Genomic DNA, 16972 nt, shown 5'->3' on the forward strand with positions numbered 1-16972 from the left:
AAAACCTATATTTGCATGCCAAAATTTCAAATATCTGGCCCTGTTTAGGAGAAAATAATTTTTTTTGTTTTTCCACTTTTCATTTTCGAGTTGAATTTGAATAGCTATCTGGAGTGCAATTCTCTATTGAATCATCAACTATTTGGTTTTTTGGATTCAACAAAGTAGGTATTATACACTCCATATCCTAAGACGGTAGTAGGACACCCTGATTTTCAGGCAGAGGAGCAAATAGGTCATTTTAGGGGGTCTAACCCCTTGCTCATTTTTGACCCAAAAAATCGGGATTTTCGAAATTGATTTTTTGTGCTAGGATGGAAGCCTCATCATCGCTGATTACGAAACTGGTATTCCCAATTGGATCAGACGAATATAACAGGAGATATCGCAGATTGAAATTTGCAATTTTTGAAAAATGCCGAAAACCTATATTTTCATTCCTAAATTTCAAATATCTGATCCAGGAAGATTCTATTGGTCATTTATCGAGAAATATTTATTCATCAGTATTATATCTATTTTCGAAGAAATTGCATAATTTCATCGTTGAAGTTTTTTGATCATAAAGACAGATTTTCGAATGAAAATTCCACGATGCCCGGAAAAATACCCTCAAGGCGAACCGGATCTGAGCGTGAAATATAGTCGACGATAAAAGGCATTAATAGAACGGACGAAAATGGGCAGGCAGCTGCAAACAAAGCATCTTTCATAAAAACAATATTGAGAAGGTGGTCGAGTAGAGGTCTCCAGGGGCTTCCCCGGCTTGCTCTCGCCTGTCATTTCTGCAATTGCTGCCCTTTTCCGGAAAATTTAGCCAAGCCGGCCTTGGGTCACTATTCCCTGCAGTGCTCTAATTCAATAACGTACAGCTCGTCAATGATGACTGGCCGTTTGGCGGTTTTCCCGGTGATAGACGTATCCCTCATCCCTGCCAGAATCTAATTAATTTTTCTCGTTCCTTCTAATCAGTACGAAATCTACATCCCGATTGTTGAGGATAAGCCGGAATTGGATTAACCCTTACCGGGAGCTGTTAAGAGATGATTAACGTGGCTCTATTCCTGATGAAGAAAGCCCACATCACGTTTTGATCTTATTCTGCTTTTTTCTTCGAGTTGAGCATCTTAGTCACATTGTTCTGTGAAATGATGGACGAAGATTCAACCAATTTCACGCATTCAAGCGACTTGAATGTACGTTTCACTATCAAAACTTCAACACCCTTAAATGAACCGAAAACGAAAACCTTGGGCTGTAGATTTGGGAGAGATTTTCCCGAAAAATTGTTTCTGAGGAAGAATGGCATCGAGAGAATGAAGTTTTGAAGATTCGCGTGCTTCAATCAACCCCTAGCGCATCACAAACAGATTTCGAGAAAGCGTTAGCGGCGCGCCACAGTTATGCAAACACGATGAAACATAACGCGAAATTGATATAATTCGCGGCTTGTTGATTTGAGCGAGGCAAATCCAATTTTAAAACCGAAACAAAACCGGGCGCTACCCCGCTGGATCAATGTCAATTCATTAAGAGACGCTCGGTAAGTAAGAATTACGAAGAGGGACTAATTCTCAATAATTATTTCACTTAGGGCCCTCACTCCTCCACAAGTACACGAATTACGGTTGTAAATTTTCCGAGTTTGGTTTACAATAAGCACCACCTAATTTTATCATCCATGGTCGGGGGCAGAATTGGATTTGCGAGTTTAACAGGGAGGGTTCATGATTAGATTTGCATGCTGTAGTTAGGGGTTGTTTCGCTCAGCGCCGCTCGCCGAACTGTCGATGCCGGAGTCGACATTCATGTCATCCGAATTGTGGGAGTTTTGATTTGATTTTGATTTTAACGCCCACTCGTTAGGATACTTTATGGTTACATCAAGCGGGCCGTGAGGGATGCATAGAAGATTCGGGAGGCGGCGGCGTCTGAAACAACCCTCCAACGGTCAATTTCTCCTGATATTCAAATTTTTTCGTGATAAATGTTAGATATATCTGCTGAATCATTTTCTCAGCCCAGATAAGGGATTTTCTTCTTCTTCTTCCTGTGAATACAAGCCTGTGAACTCAAGTTCAGCAGTCTTGTGAGCTTTTTCTAGGGTCGACTAGGAAGCCTCCAATACTAGCTGCACCCTTTGAAAATTCGTCGTGTTTCAGATAAACATGAATAGGTTTGTCTTCTCGATTAGCCCTAGCAATTGAGATAACTTCTTCTTCCACCCACTCTATTCTGAAAAGACCTCGAACATCTACCACCCTAGATCATGGAAAGAATTTCCAGGCCAGGCAGAATCCACAGCGTGTTGGTTCTTTTAGATCTTGGTGCTTATTTGTTTGCGATGTCGTTTCCTCATCTTCATACCTCCATGTGACTGACTTCCCTTGGAGAAGAATTGAGCCAAGAGAGGGTTCTGATCCATTTTGGAGCCTTGTTCGGCCATTTTATGGTTTCATTTTTATTTGTGCGTACGGGAAAGGAGAGAATCCTGCTCAAATGGAAGCAATCGCATTTCTACGACAGACGTGTATATTTTGTCGAGAGACTTATGACATTAGAAATTGTTTAAAATTCTACGTTCATCCTCAGTTCACTAGAAATTCGAAATTTATGGGCGGGTGGAGTAGCTGAAATTTCCGGAGTAAAAACGACTTTATTTGAAAGTATAATGCAGGAGCCATAAAAGTACCAAAATGAAATAATTGTATGACCATCGTATGGAGATTACAAAATGATTTCCTGCATTGGTCGATGAATATACCTGGATGTGTTGGTCGTCTGCATAAACATTAGGCCACAATAAGTTATTATTATTCACAATCACGTACTCTGATCCCGCGAATGGTTGAAAATACTAAACGAAAACAAAATGGCCGTCCGGCTCGTTATTATTCGCTAGACTCAAGTTTATATTCAGGGCAGTGTCATAACCCCCAAGTTAACCAAAGTAGAAAGCACGTTTAGTTCATTAATGCTCAACTATTCTAAGAAGATTCCTCATAAAATTCGAACGGACGCGTCCCAATTGCAATACTTATGCTAATCAGAAGGTGTTGGCTTTCTAATTTACTCCACACCATGGCCAAATGTCAATTTCTTTAGAGAAACAATCGAATTCTTGGAATAGTCGTACATGGCTACTCGAATTATGCCGCTGAAATCTTCTTATTGTCCTACTTGTCGTTCTGTCAAGAATTCAATCGATTTCGAAATCAATTTCAAGACGGATAATGGTACCAATTTTTAGGCAAATACTACTGATACTTACTTTTTAGCGTTTTATTTGGAGGTGGGCTGTCTCTGTTCCATGGCGGATCTCCATGTCCAGAGAAATCCCTAAGTTTTAAATATGATATCGTTAAACGTATAATACTGGCTTTGTCTAATTGTGAGGTTATAGCTTGTGGAAGTGGAAGCATTTTGGCTAGTTCGTAGAATTCATAGTTTTCTTTTCCTCTTCTTGTACGTGCAGCATCTCTGCTCTTTTCTTTCCTGAGCTCTAGGATACTGTAACAAAGAAAAATAGAGTTATTATAATTTATTGACTGACTATGTGATTGATACTGTTACAGACTTAGGTAAATATACATTAAAGGAACGCAGGATTGCTGGAAGAAGTGATTGTTGTGATAGCTTAGCGACTTATTCTAACACAATTATAGCAGATTGCGAATTTTAAGGGTCGCTAGGAGATTTGGGTTCACACTGGGTGATTCTATTTCAATATCACTGGAGAAATGATAAGGCTTCTTATCTCTACACGATCAGTGGGAGATGATAAAACATCCCTTGATCCTAATTCAGGAAGGAACCTTCAGCAGTCTCTCGGCATTTATCCACCCCAGCGATAAAATTTCACCTTTGACCAATTTTAGCTAATCATCGTGGAACGCGGAATGGAGGATCTAGCGATGAGGCTAGTTTGTCTGCCGATCGGACTCTCATCTCGTGATTGCATTCGGTGTACGTGTTCCCTTGCTTCTGCGATCGTTAAATTGACCCCAGTCAGCCCTATCCTTTGACCAATTTCTGTCTTCGTTTCCGAATTTTTGGAACGAACCGTTAAGGAGTATTTTCATCCTCCATCAGGAGTTTTCCAGAGGAAGAATCCTATGTAACATTCTGCTCGATGCCAGTTAGGCATGAGCAGAGTTTAGTTCCTCTGTCTTGGAATGTTAGGAAGGAAAGATTTAGAAGAAACCAAGAAGGCTGCTGATTTGGATTTCACATAGCACGCTCCGAATCTGGTCGAATACAAAGCTGTAATAAGCAACTTAACACTACCAAAGTACCTAATTTCAGATTTTATCTTCGTAATAGGGTACTTGTGAATGCAGAAAATGCCCCCGGTATTGCCAGTGAATCAACGATTGAATAATTATCCAGATCGTTGACCATCTAACAGTTTCTTCTCACTTCCTCCCACCGTCCGAATGGCTCTTCCGGTGGCCGGTAGGGCTTCCGCTTCAGATGCGTTAGTTTTCACTTTTATACATCCTTAGGGAATGCTGTCCGACTCCCCGTATCCCGATTTCCGTCTTTTTCGCCCCGCTACCCGTCCTTCGGGATTTCAGATTTCAATACAGGCACCTCTCTGTGAATTCCCGGTAAACTGCTAGGGGGATTTTCGGAAATTATTGACCTTTCGGCGGGGAATTTATCGCGAATGCAGCGCTTTGTTGTACGCCAATTCGCGATAATTTAATTTCCAATCGGAATCGTTTAAGAGAAACTACAGCGATTGCTTGGGCGGATGTTCAGGAAGAACATTCAGAAGACACAGCGCGGTTAGATGCCAAAAGCGCTTTATTTATCCATAAGAAATCGAATTAAACTCTTACAAGAGCTGAACAGTTTCCAGCCGCAGTTGCAGAACTTGCTATAGGAAACCCAGCAACCCAGATATTCTTTCTAAAGGCCACCCCATGTCCCTGACAAATGGCACAATTTTTTCTTGTCGAGTTACTTGAGAGGTGATGCATAATGTCGCCTACAGAAAACTCAAAAGGCAATAATATCCTTGGTCCATCAGGCAAATTCCTGCTAAAACATTGATTGCTTAAGGCTATGCTAGTATTGTCCAGTTTCTCTTGGAAGGGAGCTTCAGTTGATAGTATTTTTCTGCTGAAAAACTATGCTGTTACTATTTGCGGTACCCTATACTTCCGTAATTTCAATATATTCGACATAATCAACCTTCATCAAACGTCATTGTCATTCTAAGTGAGCAAACGCCTCTAGGGATGGCGTAACTCACATGGGCATGTTGGTTTTTTCGGGCGTATTGGCATTTCATCGATCAGTTCGAATTTGGCAGGAGCCATGTCCTGCCGTTGAGAAATCGGATTATAATGCCCTCTCGTTATCGGGCGGCGGTACATAATCGCACAAAAAAGACCTGTTTCGTCGGCATCTCCTCTTGCCCAATTTGCTGCGGCACTCTCGAGAGAGGGGCCAGCGTGTGAAAACAAAATTAAGGCGAGCTCGGGTGAAATTGGTAGGAATTGGCCTATGTTACTTCAACCGTCATTCGGGGCCCCAGAGAGACTTGTCCCTCCGTTCCGATTATTAGGTTATCTATCGGGGCGCCCCGCATACCTGGCGACACCTCCAACTCCTCGGGGAACCGGGAGATGCCTTTTATCTTTTACAGGCAGCGGGCCCTTATTGCGAGTGCCGACAGTGGTGATTGACTTCCAGAATGACCCACGTCCGAATGGCCGGGAGCGAAGACTGCTGACTGGCAACCGCGGATGGTCCAGTTTATGTCCGACGTACGTGAGCCCGCGTGTCACGCTAATCACCACAGCGTCCTGAGGGAACAATGACTGACGGCTTTCAGCTCTAAGAAGACTCTCTCCCTTTTTATGGTGCATATACGAAGGGTTTCTCAGGGGGTGACCGGAAACGAAAGATGCGTATCTGATTGATCGGCCGCAAGAAGACAACATCGTTTTGTATTCATGTGAAAGCAGCATTTTGTTCCTTTCAAGGGTGCGTAATATTTGAAGGCTCTATGAAATATGTGTTTTAAAACTTGCAGCCAACAGTCCCCGAGCGGGGAGACAGACGGGATCAGAGAACGTTTCGCAGAAACCACAAATAGAGAGCATTTTGCAGTGATCATAAATTTAAAGGATTGCAGGGACCACAATTCGAGAGCATTTCGCAGAGATCAGAAATCGAAAGCACTCTGCAGAAACCAGAAATCGAGAGCATTTCACTGAGACCACAAATCGCAAGCACTTTGCAGAAATCAAAAATCGAAAACACTTTGCAGAAACCACAAATCGAGGGCATTCACAAGGACAACAATTCGATAGCACTTTGCAGAGATCAAAAATCGAAAGCACTTTGCAGAAACTAGAAATGGAGAGCATTTCACAGAGACCACAAATCGCTAGCACTTTGCAGAGATCAGAAATCGAAAACACTTTGCAGAAACCACAAATCGAAAGCATTTCACAGGGACAACAATTCGATAGCACTTTGGAAAAATCAAAAATCGAAAGCACTTTGCAGAAACCAGAAATGGAGAGCATTTCACAGGGAGCAAAAGTCGATAGCACTTTGCAGAGATCAAAAATCGAAAGCACTTTGCAGAAACTAGAAATGGAGAGCATTTCACAGAGACCACAAATCGCGAGCACTTTGCAGAGATCAGAAATCGAAAGCATTTTGCAGAACCGACAAATCTAGAGCATTTCAAAGGGGCCACAAATCGAGAGCACTTTGCAGAGATCAAAAATCGAAAACACTTTGCAGAAACCACAAATCGAAAGCATTTCACAGGGACAACAATTCGATAGCACTTTGGAAAAATCAAAAATCGAAAGCACTTTGCAGAAACCAGAAATGGAGAGCATTTCACAGGGAGCAAAAGTCGATAGCACTTTGCAGAGATCAAAAATCGAAAGCACTTTGCAGAAACCAGAAATCGAGACCATTTCACAGAGACCACAAATCGCGAGCACTTTGCAGAAATCATAAATTGAAAGCACTTTGCAGAAACCACAAATCGAGAGCATTTCACGGGGACCACAAATCGGAACACCATAGAGCAGAGATTGCAAACCGAAAGCATTTTGCAGATACCACAAATCCAGAGCATTTTGCAGGGACCGCAGTTCGAGAGCATTTTGCAGAAGTCATAAATCGAAAGCATTTTGCAGAAACCACAAATCAAGAATATTTGGTACGGACTATTCGTAAGGATTTTGCAGTGGTCACAAATCGAGAGCATTTTGCAGAGATCACGAACCAAAAGCACTTTGCAGAAACCACAAATTGAGAGCATTTCGCAGGAACCACAAATCGAGAGCATTTTGCAGAGATCACGAACCAAAAGCACTTTGCAGAAACCACACATTGAGAGCATTTCACAGGAACCACAAATCGAGAGCATTTTGCAGAGATCACGAACCAAAAGCACTTTACAGAAACCACAAATTGAGAGCATTTCACAGGAACCACAAATCGAGAGCTTTTTGCAGAGATCACAAACTGAAAACACTCTACAGAAACCACAAATCGGTAGCATTTTGCAAAACTCAAAAATTTTTCAATTTTCATAATTCATAACAAAATTTTATACCAGATCAGTGAAAAACAACTCAGAGAAACTGTATTCAATCGGAATCATATCATCAATACATGTCTAGTCCAAATGATTTCATCATGATTTTTCATGTCTAAGCCAAATTCTTCAATATTTTCTATCCTTTTTCTTAGGATTCGATTTCTCCTACTCAGCTGCAAATATCCCGAGTTTAACATACCGTTCATGTGACTCATGTGAGTATCTCCTCTTTTGATTTCCTTTCGTACACACGCTCGCTTGTGTCCCTTGCAAATGTCGCAAATTGAGCAAGAAGCGCTGCTGACAGAACGAATCTTTTGGTCCAGTTACCGCGAATAATGCGCGGGGGACATTTAATCGAATCTTATTTTGTTTTCTTTCCAATTGGGATTCCTCCTCGACATTCGGAATACGACAAGAATGTGTTCGTACTCACAAAATTCTAATCGAAAATATATTTTTCTGCGAGGAATAGATCACTGAAGAATCACGTCTCAAATATTGACAGTAATATCCTCGGCAAATAGTTTTATGAGCTATAATCATAATAATAAAGCGAAAGGAAGAACGCGATTACAATTCTCCAATTGTTGAATTCCACTTTTACGACTAATCAAATTTTGATTTGTCGAGAAGGATTCTAATTTGATGCCTCTATAAATGTGTTTTTTTCATCGATAAACTGGAGAATAATGATCCATTTCAATAGTTACGATTATGTTTTATATGTTTTCTGATTTGTTCTCTCCCTAGAAGCAAGTTGTTTTGTTGCAAGAAGAGTCGTGTTTTCATCGTTTTGGAAGCTAAACCATTTTGATTTTTTTTTATTTTCGGTATTAAGTTTGGAAAAATCTATTCACTATTCGAATAAGATGAACGTTCGATTCCATGAGATGGGATTTTTTTGTGTGTTTCCTTTTTGGAAATCATCATCCAAAATCGAATAAACAAGGATTTGAAAAAAATATACGTCATTAGACATCAGAGAATTCCATTTCTCAGTTAAGTTGGAAGGACTAAATTTGAAAGACGGAGAAGCAATATTTTGCTTCTGACAATCTCATCATTGCAGCTGTTTGGAAAATGGGGTAATCGAAGACTAAGGTATGACATTGCAGTTCTTTGGGGAAAAAGAAAACGATGAATCATCAATGTTTGCGAAAATCTGAACATCTGATTGAAATAGCCTCCGGAGACAGGGAAATAGCGGTGGAAATCAACAAATCCAAACAGTGGTTGATGGGATATATTGGCTTTGTTTCCGTTTCATTTCGCAGTATTCCCTCAAAGGGCATTACCGCCAGCGTAATAGTATTATCGAGAACGGTCCCCTTTTTTTTTCAGTGGCACCATAAAAAAGAACGTGCGAAACGTCTATAAATCCAATAAGCGTTTTCAGATTTGTACATGCGAATTTGACAGTTATTGGGTTTGATTGTAGAGGCCGTTGTTTGTCCAGCAGATTCCCCCCAAAACAACTATCTCTCATGATTGTCCTGTCTGTATAAATCAGACATCCACGAGGGGTTCTACAAAGCCACCTCAAACAATTTTTTTCTGCTCCCTCTTAGAATGATTTCATTCTAATGCTCAATATTAAAAATATGCCAATTTTCCAAGGCTGTACAAAAACAATTATAAAACTAATCGCCAAACCATAGTTCAAAATTGATTTATTTCCTCAAAAGTTTTGGTTATTTTCTGCAATATGGCGACAACACAGGGATCAGGAAATATAAGGAAAACTTCTCTGCGACCGAAACAATCAAAAGATTGAAAATGAGAGGCATTTGTGATAATAAGGCAAATTTTCAATTAAAATGAATAACCAATAGCTGGACCAAAAATAGCAGAAAACAAGTGTTCTAAGCCTAATAAAAACATCATGACAACTCTCAGAAGAGCTGAAGAAAATGGATGGGAAAAAATGCCCGACTACAACAGATAATGGAAAGATATCTGCTAAAGTCTAGGATCCAGCTGCTGAATCCAGTGAGTTAGAAGCTAACAGTTGTCTCAATGACTCTATTTAGAATTCTCCTTTGAGTCAAGCGAGCATGTTTCTTCGTATAGCAATGAATGAATCTTAAAGTCAGATCCAAATATAAGGGTTCTGAAGGTAGATCCATATGGATATGAAATCAAGGCAGCAGTTGGAAGCCTGGAGAAAGAAATGACTTTCAAGTCATGGTATCGTGATGTTGAAGAAAAACCTTCGAATGGAAAGCTCTCAGAATGGATGGAGATAAATCAAGACTAAAAAATGAATGAAAATAAAATATATTGCTACATGAATGTCATCATAACAAAATAGGAAAAGTTGAGGGAGAAAGTATTCTAATGATAAATGAGACATAATTCTTCGTATGGCTTGACCTAAACCATTTTGGCCAAGGATTGTTTCACACGTCTAGTATGTAACTCTAATATGCCACTTGGTTGTGAGATGGGGTAGCCTTTCTTTGATCTTCTGCATGAAGATTGAGATCTGGAAGGCTCTAATTGCTTATCGTCCCTTCACCTGGAGTTAATTTTCTAGTGTTCTATAGCTGGCAAAGTATTACGAATTGAGATTCTCAAAATGGGATGAAAGCTTGCTTTGGTCTCATAACCCAACTGTCATCAAATAGCTGGCCAATGTATGAATTATCAGCTATCTGGATCATGTCAAGTCAAAAGTTGAATTTTCAATAGGGGTTAGTGTGTTGTAAGGGTGTCATTAATGAAGGAAAGATTGATTGGAGTTAGTGGAAGGGAAATCAGTCGGTGACGGTTTTCTTTTTAGGCAAGTTTAAACTAAAAGCAGATAATACAAGTAAACATGCCCTGTTTCGAGGAGAGGAGTCTGTTTGTAGGGGACACACAGATCCGCTGGTACGAACCAGGAGTGCGTGAAGGCAGGATTGATGTTCACCCCCAAACCAATTGGGGGCTGATGCCTCTGGAAGCTCGGAGAGACGGCATAGTCCATAGCGACGGCCTGGTACGGCAACATGGCTTGACGGCTGGCCCTGTCACACACTGTATATCACTGTCACCGGTGTCACTCACGCAACACGAGCAGTTTTCCACGTTCGGCGACAAGACGCTGTGCCGTTTCCACCGACTGGTGACTAATGAAAGGTGAGAGGCGCGTTAGCAGCCGGGGTGGGCGTTCTTTCGTGGTGCACCGAACACGGTCCGGGTAGGCTGGTTGGTCATGTGCACGCAACTCCGGTGAGCGCATCCGCGGGCTCCGGGACGTTGTTGGGCGATTCGTTGCTCCGGCTTCCTCCACGCCTTCGGCACGCTATCTTCGACGTGGTATCAACAAGTAGCCAATACACCAGCGCGTCATCGTTTGCCGCTTATCCCTTAAAGTGGCCCGCGCAACCTGCTCCCGGAGCCGACCAGACGAACCTGCAGGGCCGTAATTAATACAGGGGTGAAAATGTCCCCTACGTTAATTTTCGATCGCAATATATATCATTGCTGCAAATAATGGGGGCAGGGTTGTTCGAACCTCGGAGATGGATTTGGGTTTTCAAATAGGGGTTAACGTTTAAAAGACGAATTTTTTAGGACAGTTTCCAAATTTTCTGAAAATATTGAAATATAACATTGAAATTGATTGAAATTTTGGAAAAGATGATGTTAAATCATATAGGTGTAAAAAAAAATCAGGAGGATCTATATAAGGATTTAGCCTCCTTGAAAGCCCTTCCAGATATCTGGAGCAGCTGGAGCTCAAGCTGTAGATGGCGCAATGATGAGAACATATGTTATAGGGTGGCACAATAAACCTGACCTAAGGGTCGCAGTGAACTGTAACCCCCCTTTTAAATTATATCTACACTCTATCTTTGTTTTATATGACTGAAAGTTGCTTGAAGATGTGTGAGCTTATGGTTGATGAATAATGACCATTCATTCAACATGACATCTTCAGATACTCAGATTGAACTTTGTGATGGTGTGTCAGCTGGGTTACATTAGCTATTCGAAAGCATGAAGGGGTAGTTTTTGGACAGTATAGTGGGATAAAGTTGTGGAAGTGAAATCGAAACAAGTGAGATGTGTCGTAGTTGTGTAGAGATTACACTTCAATCTTGTCTAAACAAAACTCATCATCCTTAAACTGAGAGTTTCTCAAAAACTCAACGAGAAATTTTTCCTGCTTCATATCGAAAACTAAAATCCCAAGTTAAATTTTGAAATACATATGTGAATTGGCAGAAATCATACTGATACTATGTTGGAAGAAACTTTTATAGTTACTGTGGGCCCATTCATTGAAAAGATAGAATTATCAAGAGTTCTATGGATTATAAGAGGTGGAAATTTGAAGAACCGACCTTCATTATCTTCCTGATAATTGCCACAACCAAGATAAGTACAAGGATAAGTTGAAAACGCGCATGCTCCTGGTAGTGGTGAACACGTTCTGAAATCGTCTTAGCGCTTGCGTGGTAGTTCCCTTTCAATCTGCTGCCCACACTACAAATCTTCCCTCTCCGTGTTTCCAAAATTCAGTTCTCGTGACGGATGCTGCTTTGGGTTTCACGTTAACATCAGGATATCGATTCCATTGCATGGTCTATTGCATTTACTGAAATATTCACATTATCATTTCTATCTGGATGGATTCTCACACCCCTCAATCCGGTCTACACGAAAAAGGGTAAATTCTTTCATTGTAATGATCAAAAAACTGCTCAAGTCATTTTTTGGATGAAAAATAACGAAATGTTGCTGTCACTTCTCAGCTCATGAGTCATAAAGCTTTGGGTTTTAGAAAAGTGTGTTCACCCTATAGCATCGAAGATTTGTCGATTTAGTAACGAGAGTTATTCGATCCCTTGGCAGTGCTATAGTGTTGGCAGTTCTCTGACCTCATTCTTTAACAGCATCGAGATTGAGGAGGGTACATGGAGACCTCCCTCATTTCCTTATCAGTCGTAGATGGAAAGATTTGATCCCGAGCAAATTTTCTCCCAATTTGATTCAATTTTTTTTGTGAGTTGCATCGGAATGGCCACTCTAACCGGCACCCGAATTAATTTCAACGGATCTTCCAGATTAGCCACATCTATTTTCGGGTCCATATCATCCCCGAAGGAGAGCAATGAGGGAGAATGGCAAATGTGTCGTCCGCGTTCTTGTTAGGCGTCCCATTAGAATATCTTAATTTGTATCTCAGCTATCAGCTTGACCCTCCGATTTAATGTATTCTTCTACTTTTAATTCATTTAGTTGTTACTGCCGTCGTTGGTCGTTTCTAACCACGACTACGAGAGGCCGTATTTCCATACTAATTAATCGTCCAACCCTCATCCCTTTACGTCCAAAAGGAGTTCCCTTCATTCTGTTTGAGTGGAAAAATTAGATATTCGACCGCTTTATCGTCGTGCGCTGAACTAATGGTTCGGAAAAACCGCAGATAATGTATCACGGTTTAAGTCATGTGAAAAATTTTTGAGAATCCTGGTCCCAGTTGTCAATTTTGTTTCACTTTACTGATATAATACTCTTTATAGTACATATTTATCTGTCCAGAAAAGGAACTTGAAGGAAACTTTTCTAAGGGAATCTAAAGATTGAAAGAATCATAACCGAATAACATTTGAAAGTATTATGATGCCCATAAGCAAGAAATTTTGCTCGATATTTCCGATCCACCTTGTACGTTGTGTGCTCCACAGAGTAGCTTTATCGAGAATTACCCTTTTGGTAATTGTCGTTATCGCGAGAAGAATTTCGTGGGGAAGTATACTTTTTATCATTGATCAGAAGGACCATGTTTCATAATAAACTTTCTTCGATAAAATTGTTTATCGAGGGCCGCTTAATGGTCACGTAGCGGCAAGTTCTTCGCGTCGGTGGTGCAGTAAATCGGTCGTAGTAAAATTTACTGCAAAAACAGGTAATTTGTGAAACAGTTAAATCTTCAGACAATTGGATCGTAACTAGCAGTTTATCATGGCCCGGGGGTCCAAAGTTGCGCCACACACGGCTAACAAATCTGCATTACGCCTGCGGCCTAAGGTTCATTCTCTCCCGAACTGCTCGGGTAGACCAATTAGCTTTCAATTAGCGGGAACGAGATAACACCTTATCTCCTCTTTATGGCTTTATACTGCACCTTCGTGCGACTGGCTGATCGCCGCTATGCATTCCGCAACCCCCAATGTGTGATGCGTCCTCCCTTAGCCCGTCTGAGCTTCTAACGTAGTTTGTATGCTCGGTTGTATGTTCTTTTATTATTTGGCTTGATTAGGAGGACGATAATTATACGGATACGTGAGATAAGACGGGTCGCCAAGTTTGTATCCTACATGTTTCGACGATGCTGCACGAACAGGACCTTTTCCTAATGTTTTAGCAGCATCGCAACGGCTGGGTCGAAAATTCCCTCGCCATTTTGGGGAGACCATCAAATTAAAACAGATAGATAACATTTATTCATCTGTACTGAGTTATTTTGTGAATCTCCGGGTTTTACATCAAGATCTCAAAAAGTGCTATGATGTTTTTCCATTTCATCCCATTTTTACGACTATTGTTGGAATGTTCGAACAAGAAGACGAATTATTATTATTCTATTTTTTACACTTGTGTCATAAGTCTCTTCTGTCAGTTGGTATCGAAATGAGCCATTTCATAAAATCGTGCAAGTTACTGAAAAATAATGAGAACAATTCGGCAATCCTAAGTTTCCATTTTCACTACCACGTAAATATCGAACGTGCCAATATCCTAAACGAAACCACATGGTCGAATCAGGAGATAAGTTTTTCCCACTGCTTTGCGATAATTCAGCTAACAAACGGTCTAGCATCGTATTGGGATCTATCTCAGTAATCATTTTCAATTTTTTTTCAACTTTGTCATTTTGAAAGTTTTGTATAGGTGATTTTTGGTGAAACGCTTCATTTTGACCAGTTCTACCTTCTGTTGGAAAAAAAGCCTCACTTTCAAATACACCCTGTATGTATAATCATAATCAAAAAAGATGAAAATATTACTGGCTGTTCCTATAAAAGTATGTGTCGTTTCATAATTTCAAATTAATAATTATTCACACGTTTTACGATAAGAAGCGTTTCCATAAGTTATATGGTGAGAAACAGGAATATCGAACAACAGGAAGAGATGGAAATTGGCCGAAGCAGACTTAGCTGGGGGCCCGAGCACGAGCAAAATGCCCAGAGAATCGTGCAGGGCGAATTGTGGGCCTCTATTGATCAGTCTTTTCTATACGTATCGAATTTATTCAATGAGATTCGTTAGGGCAAATTTAAGGTCACTATTTTCCCTGCACATAATAGCCTCGAAATGGAATTCGTTCTTCGGGTTTTCACGCTGCCCGATAATATCGAAGGTCTGAAATGCTTCTTCGTAACATCGAGGTTCAAATTGATATACGATGAATTCATATGAATCATACGTGATTAATGTTTACGCGACTTGAATATTTCGTTTCTGATGACACATTGTTGATATTTTCTTCACCTGGAGACACGTGGCCAGGGAACATTTATGGGATGAACATTCCTAATAAACGTCCAAAGTACGCCATAACATCGAGGTCCCAAAACTGTCAATATTTAATTGCAATCTTGACCATTAATGGTGCAAATATTTCAATTTTTATTCTTTGTTTGATTCGTCTCACAATAAGCATTTTTCTCATCTGTTTAGTCAAAATTTCGCTTGAAAATGATCAAACTTCAAGGTAACACAAATAACGAAACATTCATAAAAAAATTTCAATACGTACTTGCCAGTTCCCGCAAAGAAGTCACCTTTCCATGATCTGTGGAAAAGGCAGAATTAAATTAAAATATTCTTGTTATTATATAAGGAGGTATAGCTCTATCAAATTGCATATTCTGGTTAATTATTTCCAATATTAGACCTTTAAAATCCATCACGAAAAAAATTACAACCCCTATAGAAATCTAATGTTGTTTTTACGCGCTTGATTGAATTCTCCCAACCCTACTTGGCTTCCCAAAATTTCGAAGCGACTCAAAAGAATGATCTGAATGAATTAGTCCAAAAATAATATCATATTTCATTCATAACAATCCATTTTGAATTGATTGCTAAATCATTATAATAACATTTTCATGTTTGTTCATTCTATATTATAACGAAGAAGCTGATGTCAATAAATATCTAGGTATTATGAAAATAAGATAAAAATCTATCGATTTTGTGGAAAGCGTATTCGATGATTCCTTGATACGTAGATGGGCGTCATCTGTTACGACAGCGGACCGAAACTCATTTCTCTGACGGTTCAAATTTATGATTTGTGACGATTTCATTCTGTGCTTTCTTGTTTGACATACGAATAAATTCAGTTTTCTCAAACGATAATAGTGAATAGAAAATGAGATAAATTTCGATAGATTGAATTTTTGAATGGGATTCAAGATGCAAAAGAACACTGTGAGTTAATTTACAATTTTTCCTGACTATGTGTTACATTTGAATGATGAAATTTCTTTCTTCGAAGTACGGAAAATAGTCCATTGTTCCGTTGAACCTCTTGAATGATGTCCAAATCGAAAAAAAAATTTGAATCAAGCACGTAGGCTCGTAGATTCTGTAATTTGTAACATTCGATATTTGCAAAAATTTAAATTTATACAGACTTGGTTGGTTGAAAAATGGCTAATCGATATAAAGAGTAGTTTTGACAGTTGTGATTCATAATTCATTGCAGGTTGCGTAAACAATTTGTATTCGGCAAATATAATAATTTGATTGAATTCTCCCAACGCTACTTGGCTTCCCAAAATTTCAAAGCGACTCAAAAGAATGATATGAAGGAATTAGTCCAAAAATAATATCATATTATTCCATTCATAACAATCCATTTTGAATTGGTTGCTAAATCATTATAATAACATTTTCATGTTTGTTCTTTCTTTATTATAACGAAGAAGCTGATGTCAATAAATATCTAGGAATCATGAAAATAAGATAAAAATCTATCGATTTTGTGTGAAGCGCATTCGATGATTCTTTGATACATAGATAGGCGTCATCTGTTATTACAAAAACTCATTTCTCTGACGGTTCAAATTTATGTGACGATTTCATTCTGTGCTTTCTTGTTTGACATACGAATAAATTCAGATTTCTCAAACGATAATAGTGAATAGAAAATGAGATGAATTTCGATAGATTGAATTTTTGAATGGTATTCAAGATGCAAAAGAACACTGTGAGTTAATTTACAATATTTCCTGACTATGTGTTACATTTGAATGATGAAATTTTTTCTCCGGAGTATGGAAAATAGACAATTGTTCCGTTGAACCTCTTGAATGATGTCCAAATCGAAAAAAAAAATTGAATCAAGCTCGTTGGCTCGTAGATTCTGTAATTTGTAACATT

At 39.5% G+C, this 16972-nt stretch overlaps 1 protein-coding gene across 4 annotated transcripts in view; it reads right to left on the reverse strand.

Annotated features, from left to right (window-relative positions):
• The window catches only part of LOC123321699 (protein trachealess), a 110355-nt gene that overhangs the window by 14110 nt on the left and 79273 nt on the right, over nt 1–16972 (reverse strand). Inside the window, exons 4-5 of one of the 4 annotated variants that reach the window (XM_044909429.1) lie at nt 15342–15377; nt 3272–3510 (exon numbers count right to left, since the gene is read on the reverse strand). In XM_044909429.1, the coding sequence (XP_044765364.1) occupies nt 3272–3510; nt 15342–15377 (275 nt within the window). Of the gene's footprint in view, nt 1–3271; nt 3511–10407; nt 10723–15341; nt 15378–16972 lie in introns of those variants that run through there. The other 3 variants (XM_044909431.1, XM_044909432.1, XM_044909433.1) reach the window with 3 other exon arrangements.

Source organism: Coccinella septempunctata, chromosome X (assembly GCF_907165205.1).
Source record: "Coccinella septempunctata chromosome X, icCocSept1.1, whole genome shotgun sequence".
In the NCBI taxonomy this organism is placed as follows: domain Eukaryota; kingdom Metazoa; phylum Arthropoda; class Insecta; order Coleoptera; family Coccinellidae; genus Coccinella; species Coccinella septempunctata.